This window comes from Papaver somniferum, chromosome 5 (assembly GCF_003573695.1).
Source record: "Papaver somniferum cultivar HN1 chromosome 5, ASM357369v1, whole genome shotgun sequence".
NCBI lineage: Eukaryota > Viridiplantae > Streptophyta > Magnoliopsida > Ranunculales > Papaveraceae > Papaver > Papaver somniferum.
In genome coordinates, this window is record NC_039362.1 from 162081511 (window position 1) to 162093061 (window position 11551).

The 11551-nt window shown below is 38.8% G+C and overlaps 1 protein-coding gene across 1 annotated transcript; it reads right to left on the bottom strand.

Annotated features, from left to right (window-relative positions):
• Positions 1-9553: 9553 nt before the first annotated feature.
• Positions 9554-11167, bottom strand: LOC113279964 (protein starmaker-like). Its single transcript, XM_026528597.1, has 4 exons — positions 10773-11167; positions 10156-10216; positions 9985-10104; positions 9554-9898 (listed from the first exon to the last, which is right to left on the bottom strand). The coding sequence occupies exons 1-4, from the start codon at positions 11165-11167 to the stop codon at positions 9554-9556; spliced, it is 921 nt and encodes a 306-aa protein (XP_026384382.1).
• Positions 11168-11551: the final 384 nt, after the last annotated feature.

The window sequence follows — 11551 nt, forward strand, 5'->3', positions numbered from 1 at the left end:
GACAAGTCTATCAAAGAATCAATCTGTCTCCCACAGATAAACCCTAAAGGTTTTGTTACGTCTTTATATAATAATCAAGGTGAACATGAACCAATTGATAATCCGGTCTTATATTCCCGAAGAACAACCTAGATTAATCAATCACCTCACAACAATCTTAATCGTATGGTAGCGAAACAAGAAGTTGCGGAATCACAAACGATGAGACGGAGACGTTTGTGATTACTTTTTATATCTTGCCTACCGGAGATATTAATCTCAAGCCAATCAATATGATTGTACTCGTATGATAGAATATGCAAGATCAGATCACACAACTACGATGAAAGTAGTATCGGTCTGGCTTCACAATCCCAATGAAGTCTTTAAGTCGCTAACCCGGTTTGAGAAAAGAAAACCAGAGTTAAAGGAGAATCGACTCTAGTATGCAAACTAGTATCATAGGTAAGGTGTGGGGATTAGTTTTGCACAATACTAGATGTCTCCTTTATGTAGTCTTTCAAATCATGGTTTTGCCTTGGTCACAGAGCAAACAATATCCACCGTTAGATGAAAACCTGATTTAGATTCAAGCTAATATTTCTCAACCGTTAGATCGAAAACTTAGGTTGTTAGACAAACTTGACAATGGACACTTCTAGGTTTGTTAACCGAACCCAAATGTATGCACTTGTTGGTTCAATAATAATCAACCAAAAGGTTAGCCATATGAGCATTTCATATCAACCATGTTCTTCTTCACCATAACAAGTTCAAATGACTTCAAATGAACTAGTTAGAGAGTTGTTCAATTGCAAGGAAATCTCATGTACTACACAAGAAACCATTTAAGCAAAGATGATTTGATTCACTTGAATTGGTTCATGAACTTTTATAACCACGGTTTGCATACTGCATTCCTTAGTCTTTTTAAGTTTAAGTTCAGAAATCATCTTTAGATATATAACCTTTCTCAAGTTCGCAGACTAGGTTCGCGGACTTAAGCAACCGGTAGAGTTTACAAACTCCAGCAGAAAATCTCGGCAAAGACCTTCCACCGGTTCGCGGACTAGTCTAGTTTGTCAACTCCAGCAGAATTTCTCGGGATGAGAAGTTAGGTAGTTTGCGGACTGAGTTCCCGGACTTGGCAAAGCCATTCTTCCGGTTTTTCTTGATCAACAAAGTTCGCAAACTTTGGTTCAAGGAATAGGACTTATACATAAATGTGTTTCCACAACAATGTTTATGTCCGCCATTGGTTATGTAATCTAAACTCTCATTTCAATCATTGAAACATTCTTAGAGGACGTTATATAGTTGTTATTCACAAACCATTTCTCGTCAAAGCAATTTTCAAAGTGATTGAAACATATCATGACTTTCGTCACTAGGTAAAGATAAACTTGATCGAAGCGAAAATCTTACCAACACATATTTATAGATATAGATAGGCGAGATATACTCGGCTCGAAATACCAAATGTGTATAATCCAAGTCTATATATATAGCATACGACTTCTTGTCTCAAAGAATAAGAGATAGAGTAGATAGACTTTTGAGTGACAGATAAGTTCAAGTCTTCACATACCTTTTTTTCGAGAAGTTCCACCGGTTCCTTGAGTAGTTCTTCTTCTTGTATGATGAATCGCCATGAAGTCCTTGAGCTCAACTACACTTTCTATCCTAGTCCGAGAATTAGCTATAATAAACTAGAAATCAAGACTTATAGTTTTGATCACTAACATTGACAAACATGTTTGAGATAGAAACGCATGCGAGTTTGACCGAGCAATGCTCTAACAATCTTCCCCTTTGTCTATTTTAGTGACAAAACTATCAATACATATGGAATACAAAAAAGATAAAGAAACTTTAGTAGCTCTTATTCCACGTGTCTAACCTTCAACATTCCTCGAAATATTTGTCACTTCCAAGTACTCCAATGATCCCAAAGGTTGTAAATTTAGCATCACCGTTGTTGAAGATCCGTAACTATAACAATGAGAAAGCATCGGTCTCGATCATTGTTATAAAGTGTCATAGTGTTAGTACACAGTGTCAAAGTTCAATTGTATCAAAACTTCAACAATAATACTATGGTGATATGTATCACTCCCCCTTATTCAATACTCCATCTCACATGGAAACCACTCCCCATTACACAATGATCCGAAAATCATATGTATTTTTAGTGTGAACTACATATTAATTCTCCCCCTTTTTGTCAATAAAATTGGGCAAAGGTACAAGAACGGGATCATAATGAAATTTCCTTGAGAGACATTTCATGACTAAAAGAAAAATACATACCATCTAATTTAGATGCAATCATATAGCCGAAGCTAATATCATCCATCAAGGAGTTTAAAGATACAAGATAACCCCTCTAATATTCCACAGCCGCACTCCCCTCAAGATATTACCATTAAGCACAAGTTCAAAAGAACTCTCCCCCATTTGATGTCATTCCCGAAAGAACAACAAGAGCGACCTTAATTTCAAAAGAAAAGAAGGATTTTATTGGACACCAAAAACCATGAGAATGATTTTCTATATCCAAAAAAAAAACTCAATCAAATTAATCACAAGTAAACCCATGATTAATTTAATCGGAATACACAATCAAATTAAACACAAGAGATGATTAATTCAATTGATTATGCTCGACATAAGAGAACTTACGGAGCATACGTCTAACATAACCATAAGAAAATGAATAGGATAGTCGTCATATACTCAACATAAGATGAAACTTACGGAGTATGAAGATACTCAACTAGATTAATTACAAGTGAACCCATAATTAATCTAATTGGAATACACAACCAAACTAATTATAAAAGTAATCAATTTAATTGCCAATTGTTTTGCTCAACATAAAAAGACTTATGGAGCAATAACTAAATAACCAAACAAGATGATTAATTTAGTTCAAAAATGCTCAACATAAAGTACCTTACGGAACAACCAACAAAGTTAATCAAAAAATAATCAACTTGGTCGTATCGTTCTCAACATAAGACACGTTACGGAGCCTCACAGTAATACATAAAATATGGATCAGGGATGATCAATACTGCGGAATACTCAAGGATTCATTCCACCTTCAATCACTATTTTCATAACAATTTTAATAGACATAATCCTTGAAAACAAAATATTTTAACCTATCTTCCATCAAAGAATTGACAATATAGGCTTAACTTTTGTATTTGTCAAAAGTCTATTCATTCTTTTACCAGTACGTGAATACCAACTCATGAACGACTTTAATTTTGACAATATATGGGACCTTCAAGTTCACAGACGCAAACATACATATCCCATAACAAATTTCAATATAACAAATCATAAAGATTAATACTGCAAAAACATCATCCTCCAAATATTTTTAGAATTTAAACCAGATAAACCTAAAAACATGAAGATGAAAACATTGGACATATCTATGTGTAATCACAATAATGGCTATTCCAAACTCTAGTCATCCTTCTCAAAAATAAGAATAAATTCTCATAAGAAGTTTCCTAGGCATCAAGACAAACTAGTAATGCACATTGTCCTTACAGGTGTAGATGGTGGATTTTCAACAAGGGTTAAAATCGTAAAACCATAATCGTAATGCTTCTGATCTAGCAATCAGCTGAGTATTGAGGCTCATGTCTCTCGTGGAAAGCATGAAAGCTCATGCCGCAAAATCTCTGACTGAGAATGCTGTCTCTTAGAGTATATGTAAATGTGTAGTCTCTCAGCTGAGGCAACAACACATCTCATGAATACTGAGCAATTTCAGTAATTATTTCTGTATAGAATCGAAAGATTGGACGGCTCCTAGACAGCATGCCTGCTAGTATAGAGCAATAACGTCTTCAGGATACAACAAGGTGTTCCCTGACTATATAAAGGAAATATGACGTTTCAACAAGCTCATGTTTCTCAATTCTCAGATAATTAATGCTCGTAGACAGCATGCCTGCTAGTATAGAGCCATCAGTTAATTATTTATAATCGTTAACTGAATATTCAACAATATTCTGCGATTCTTTGTAATATTTCGTCACTTCAATTCGTGGTTCTTATCAGCAGAATTCCACGGGTTAGTGATAAATATTCGACTTACGGGCATCTAAGCAGCTCTCGAGAAAGCCCCTACCAAAATGGTGCAAGTGTACTCAGCAATAATGCACAAACGAGCACCTAAATGCGCAAACGAGCATCCCAAAACACGAAGGAACGATGAACCTATGCAAAATAGAAAGAAAAATAATAATAAAAAAATATTAGCAAAGGAGATAGGGGACTGGGCTCGCAGCCGTCCAGTCACGCCGTGACCAGTCCCACGCTCAAATTTATATTTTCTCATATTTTATTATTTTTTTGATCTCATGAAAAACCCTTCATTTGAACAAATCTCCTTCATCTCAAGGAAACTCCCCAGTCTCATGGTGTTTCCTCGTATCAAAGAAATAATAAAATTTAGGAAAGGTGTCGTGGAACCGAGCCCACTAGCCGGCAGGACATGCCCTAGACGTGGATGGTCTCACACCTCATGACTCCTTATTATTTTATTATTTCCCTCATCCCATGAAAGTTCCCTGATTTCATGATATTTCCCTCAATTCATGAAATTATATAAATTAGGGAGGAAAATGCACGGAACCCGGGCTCTTGGCTGGCAATGCCCTAGCCGTGGACGGTCCCACACGTCCATGTCTTATTATTTTAATAATATTTGTTTCCTCATCTTATGGAAACTCCTTCACTTCAAGGAAACTCCCTAGTTTCAGCAAACTCCTTGGATTCATGAAATTTCACTCAAGTTCATGAAAAATAATATAAAATTAAGGAAACCCGTGGGACCGGGCCATAGCCGGCCCCACACCCCCCTTATTTTGTTATTATTATTTTTTATGTTTCCCTCATCTCATGGAAACTCCTTGATTTCAACAAATTCCTTGGTTTCAACAAACTTCTTGATTTTATGATATTTCTCTAAAACCATGAAAATATTATAAATTAGGAAAAAGTTCCTTGGGACTGGCTCCTTGGTCGGCCGGCCATACCTTGGCCTAGCCGGTACCCACACTCCATGATTCCTTTATTATTTTATTATTTATTCCTTCGTCTCATGAAGTTTTCCTAGTTTCAGCAAAATCCCTGATTTCTTCATATTTTCTCAAAATGTTGCTCAAACGCGCATCAGAAAATATCGAAACTCTCGGGACTGAGTCACGGACATTATGGTGACACGGGAATGTCTCCTTGACCGACAAAGGATGTCCCTGAGGCTTGCAAAATCCGGTCCCACGTGTTATAACAATTTTGACCTAATTTGCTCAATTGCTCATACTGGGTCCAAACTCTTCTCAAACAGCTGGGAGTTTGCTCACACGACCATCAGCTGGTCCCACGACCACCAAGGGTCGGTCTCATGACCCTTTGGTCGGTCCCTCATCTCTTCATAATCAGGTTCTACTACCTGACGCTCACACGAGCACTATTTGAAAAATGATTAAAGCAGCATTTAATCATCCTTTTACCAACTGGTCTTCAAGAGACTTTGGTATTTTGCTCATTCGAGCATCTGGGCACTATATGGTCGATTCATCATCCCATGTAGCCGGTCCCTCCTTCATTTCATTATGGATTTTCAATAAATCATTAATTTATCATCAATTTAGTTGATCAAAATTAGGGTTTTGAATCCAAGGTTCATAATTCCAGATTCAAACGCTAATAATTTTATGTTGATCCCATGATCAACATCCTAATTAATTATACTCGTTTCAGCTGCCAGTATTTTAGATTAATGTTTATCTTGGTCATGTTACCAATGATTCCTCAAATGAGAAACATTCGCTCAAATGAAAAATATATGTTCATGTTAAGAATATTGGTTCAACTGTCAATATTCAATAATTCATCAGATGAGCAACATGTGCTCAGATTAGCAATATTTACTTAGACTAAGGAATATTGGTTCAACTATTAATATTCAACGATTCAGCAACACAGTTTGCTCAGGTTATCAACATTTATTCGACAATGATATTTTTTTTGTCTCAGCAGACATGTTCAATTCATGAGTCTCAGAACATTTGCAAATTATGTTCAACTCAACAATACAAGGAATCATCGTCCCATAAAGTCAGCAACTGACTAACTAAATACACGTATGTATTGCAGACTCCACATTCATGAGATATCAATCGTGTCACATGGGGGGATATTTACTAGGTTTTTGGTCTGGCGGTCTACGGCACGTGTGTTCATACACATGATGAGAATGTGAGCAAGTCGTGCAATCAGTTGGAGGAGTTAGCAAAGTAGTGGGTAGAAAGTTAACCAAGTCTCTGCACGATGAGCAACTGTTTTCAACACGATTTTCCACTTCCCCACTCTTTGACTCCAGCAACTGTCATACTTCATGGGATCATGGTGTTTTCAATTCAGCAATATAAAAGGCCTCTGAATTCTGATTAAAACAGACAAGAATTTCTCGACAAGTTCACACAGACAATCTTTCGTCTACACTAACTCATCGTCTGAGCAATCACTCTCAACTTAGTAAAATTCAATCATTCAGAACTTTCTTACGCAGAATACACAACACACCTACAATCTCGATCACCATTGATCTCACACATTTCTCATCTTCCCTCCTACAGACCAGCCCATCCTCTCTTGCGACCGAATTGACTCTGGAACGGCCATTGTATTGGTTTAGGTCGGAGTCCTACAGATTGATCTCTCGAACTCAAAGCACTCCCTTCTTGCAGTGCATCTGTGTGAGGTTGAGAATTTGCTCGGTTCAAGGATTCTCCGCATGGTCGTCTCCTCAATTCCGTAAAAACCATCAAATTATTTTTCCCCATCTACAGATTGGCGACCACAGTGGGAGATTAATCTCTCGGTTGCAATCTCAAGCTTCCACAAGATGGTTGGTCTTAGGATTAATTTCCAGAGGTATTGGTTATCAAGGAAAAACGTAGCTCTTATACTTTGACGGATCCGCCACTCCTAGCAACGACACCGGATGAGTGGGAATAGTGCTAGTATCTCCATCTGGTGAAGTCTTCTCACATTCATTCAAACTGGATTTTCACTGCACCAACAATTCAGCGGAATATGAGGCTTTCTTATTAGGATTGTCCCTGTCCAAGCAAGCAGGAGCAACACACCTTGAGAAAAGGGGAGATTCAAATCTACTGGTCAATCAAATGAACGGAGCATATTCTCTCAAATAAATCACGCTCGCACCATTCAGAACATAAGCTCAGCGGATCTTAATCCATTTTGTTGATGCCACAATTATCCATACTGGACGAACTAACAACAGGCATGCTGACTATCTACCAACTCTTGCTTCTAAACTGCAATTCGAAGGAGCGGAGAAAACAATCACCGTGCAAAGGCGTGCTATATCATCTACCTGGATTTCTCAAGTCGAAGACATTCATAAAACGATTGGAGAGCACCCATTATTCATGAATTGAGCAATTATCTTTCATAGGGGAAAGTCGGCCTCAAAGAACTAAAGAACTATTTCTTGCTTCATGGAGCATTATACTATCAGAATCCTGATGGGTCTCTATCACGATGCCTCGGAGACGATGAAGCGGGCGAGCAACTCAAACGCGTACATGAAGAAATCCGTTGACAGACGTTAGTGGTAACACTTTACAGAAAGCTTCAAAGGATGGGATATTATTGGTCTTCCATTGAAGATCAGTCAAGAACTCTGCAAATATCTTGTCACAATTGTCAGACGCCTCCTCATCACTTAGAGGCTTTGACAGTTCACCACACTGGGGACTGGAGGGAACCTTACATCAAGTACCTTAGAGACCATGAGCTGCCATTGGAAAAGAGGGAAACAATCAAGCTCATTCAGAGAGCTAAAAGATTTGCCTTTCTGGACGGAATCTTATACCGCAAAAGTTTTGGTGGGAGATTACTGAGATGCTTAGCTGAGCATTCAACAATTTTAAAGGAAATGCACGATAAAGAACATCAAGGAAAAAGGAAACTATTTCTCCATATTCATGAGAAATACCATTGGACGACCATGGAAGACGACGCAGATGCACGCGTTCAGAGGTTTCATCAATGCCAAGTCCATGGTAATCTCATCCATACTCCTTGTCTCCCGTTGAATTCTGTGAATAGTCCATGGGCTTTTTATAGCTGGGGACTGGATATCATAGGGAAAATCAATCCAGCATCTTCGAAGAAGCATGAATACATCATCACGTCAACTGAGTATTTTACCAAATGGGTTGAAACTATCCCTCTTTGAAGCACCACTAGACTCACGATCGCAGCCTTCATCAAGGAACACATAATATGCAGGTTCGGCGTTCCTAAGCACATCATCACTGATAATGGAACTCCTTTTGCTAACAAACACGTGGCAGAATTGCTCGAATAATACGACATCAAACAAGATTTCTCCACACCATACTATCTACAAAGAAACGGACAAGCAGAGAGCACCAACAAAACTTTGATTCGAATTTTCAGCCGAACAATTCATGATAATCCTCGGACGTGGCATGAACAATTGCCTATGGATTTATGGGCCTACCGGACCGCACCAATGAGCTCAATCGGAACTTTACCATATTCTCTTGTTTATGGAGCTGACGCCATACTCCCAGCAGAAATCAAGATTCCTTCAGCAAGGATCGCCGTATCCAGTAGAGTACAATGGGATGGAGCAGAAGTGTCCAACTCAAGGATTGCTGAGCTGGACATGCTTGAGTCAAGGAGGGTTAAGGTAGAAAAATACGTGGAAGCATACAAACAAAGGATTTCCAGAGCTTGCAATAAAATGGCAAGGCCTCAAACATTCCAAGTAGGAGATTTGGTGCTAAAGACAGCAAAACACATTCAACAAGATATGTCTGCTCCCAAGTTCTCTCCAAAATGGGAAGGACCATATGTGATCACCAAGGCAGTGTCCAGTGGATATTACAAGATCTTATCCATTGATGGAGGAGTGGAAGGAAATATTATTAACGGTAAATGTCTCAAAGCGTATTATGCATGATCCATAGAAAACCCTTACCTTTTTATCATTTCAAGCATTTCTCAAAATGTAATTTATATCCCTCCAAAGAGTATGCAAAATGCTCCTTTGTTCATTAAACATTTCATCAATGAGAAAAATTTCTTTCATACCATGATCAATTATTCTACCTAAGAAAATCCTAAACCTGTTTGAAAACAACAATCATAAATGCTCACTCAGAGTAAACCATCCAGCAGAGAGTAATTCTTAAAAACGGACATGTCAAGCTTCTTCTGAAAGTTTATGGTTTTCACTTTCAAGTCCTGGACAACCTTCTCAACTCTTGCTGACTCTAAGGTAAGTACCTTCTCCTATTCCAAGAAAGCAGTTGTGGTAGAAATCGCATCAGCAGCAGCCGCTGCCCTGTCAATTTTAATCATCTCGAGCCGACGTCGGAGCCAACTCACGTTGAATCGCAAGGTCTCGCAATTCGAGATCATGTCATCCCACCTATGAAGTTCATGATTCTTGACATCTCGGAGATTCATCTCGTTCATCTCTTCAACGATCGGTAACAGTCCGACCACCATAGTCAGGGGGTTGGGAGAAAGCCTCTCCATATTTCCGTTGTAGCAATATGCATGTATCTTCTCCAATTTTAGTGTACAGAGGCGCGTGACATTTGGGAATGACGAATCCACCGACGACCTCATTATTTGGGCTTGTATTAATCATGGGAGCTTCAAATTGGAGTCCAGCTGTTGGATATTCACGAACGTGATATCTAATCACAGCCTCCACGGAATCAGTAGATTCTTCATCAACACGGTTGCTGCTATCGTCAACCATGACCACGGACTCCCCATCTCTCCTCTTTCCAGCATCAACAACAACGTGCACATCGACCTATGGTAAAGAAGTTTTCAATTTCAGATGAAGATTAGATAAACCATTGAGTAGAGCTTCAATAAAGAAGTCATATAATTACTCACAGATGTGCCGGCTTCAGTATGAGATGATCTATACCGGGCAGGGGCTCTAACAGTCCGCTTGTGCCTCGAATTATGAGAAGAAGACGGATTCTTCTGATTATCTTGCAACAAATTGTTTTCCTATGATTAATAACTCCGATCAAATGGAGATGAAGAAAATATACAACTTACTGAGATGGATGCTTCTACTTCATGCTTCGACCGAGGTTCGTTTCGAGAAGAAACACTATTGCTAGACATAATGATGAAAGGTATGATAATCAAAATTTTATCTGCACGATGAAACTAACTCAGGAGCAGAAGCAATATTTGCGTAAATGCTAAACCCTAAGTCTTGGAGATATACATGAGATACGGTGGGTGCTTATCTTCTGCGGATAGTCAATTCAGTTGCGAGTTTTACTGAAACCCTAAGTTCCAAACAAGATCAACACTGGAGACGCGGAGGAAAATAATACACTGGGGGCTGACCAAAGCTGGACGTGGTCAGAAAGACAAACGGCCTTGTGTGTGTTATGTGTCTTCTCGGCATATGTGGCGCGTCTGGATATATTCACAGATAGAAGGCGTTAAAGCAAGTAAAGGGAAATCACAATGGGTTTAGCGCAAGAGCATTGGCTCATTCTATTTGGTTCAATCAAGAAGAACCAACATTAATAAAAGGATTTATCTTTCAAAGAGAAAATCTTATTACTGAAGTGAAGTTGTTCAAAATAATCAAAGAAGATGTCTATTATGAAGATTAAGAAAACATTCAAATGTTTAAATAGGATCAGGAGTAAGGCTACTCGTCAGATTCATCGGAGTCATCAGATTTGTCAGACTCATCATCATCTTTCTCAGAATCCTCTTCTTCGTCGGAATCACTATCAGAGCCATTGGTGAAGTCTGGGTGGATATCAAGATCGTCCGAATCCGAGTCATCTTCGTCTTTATACTCAGCTTCGAGTTCATCTTCAACTTGTTTTACGACCTTTTGGAGCTCTCTGGTACGTCGATCTGGCTTAATATTGCGCTCCGATAACACCCACACAGTTTCCTCTTCAGAAGCATTAGCGTCAGATTCAGAGGGCACACCGTCGACAAATCGGCGTTTCTCCTCAGCTGCTAGTATTCTGCGCCAGATTCGATCCTTTCTACGCTGACGATCATCTGCCTTATCATCCTCGACTTTTCTCTTCATGAGCTCGGCATATATGACTGTACGATTATTAAGAGGTGCACTCGACTTTTATCCCTCAGCACGGTTTGTCTTAGCACATGTTTTAGCCGCAGGGATCCTCGAATACTCCTCAGAGGAGCTGGAAGAATAATCACTGCTAGAAGACACCATTTTCTGGAACTAAGAGCACAGAATCACGGATATGTTGATAATAAATTCACTCCAAAACGGTAATCCTTAACTCTTACCTTTTTACAATTCCACTAACAATAGTGATGGCAATGCAAGAGTTAGCACTTCAAAACTTGCTCGTTTCTTCGAGTATGCAAAAGCGAGCAAAACTCAGATTTTCATAAAATCATGAACATAAATTTTTATCATGTGAACAGTCACGACCAGATTATG

Bases quoted from the DNA above. Each gene is read 5' to 3' on its own strand.
- LOC113279964 (XM_026528597.1), bottom strand. From the start codon at position 11,167: ATGAAGAGAAAAGTCGAGGATGATAAGGCAGATGATCGTCAGCGTAGA. The intron at 10,217-10,772 runs GTAGCCTTACTC...CATTATGTCTAG, and splicing joins GACTCCGATGAATCTGACGA to CAATAGTGTTTCTTCTCGAA. The intron at 10,105-10,155 runs GTAAGTTGTATA...TATTAATCATAG, and splicing joins AAGTAGAAGCATCCATCTCA to GAAAACAATTTGTTGCAAGA.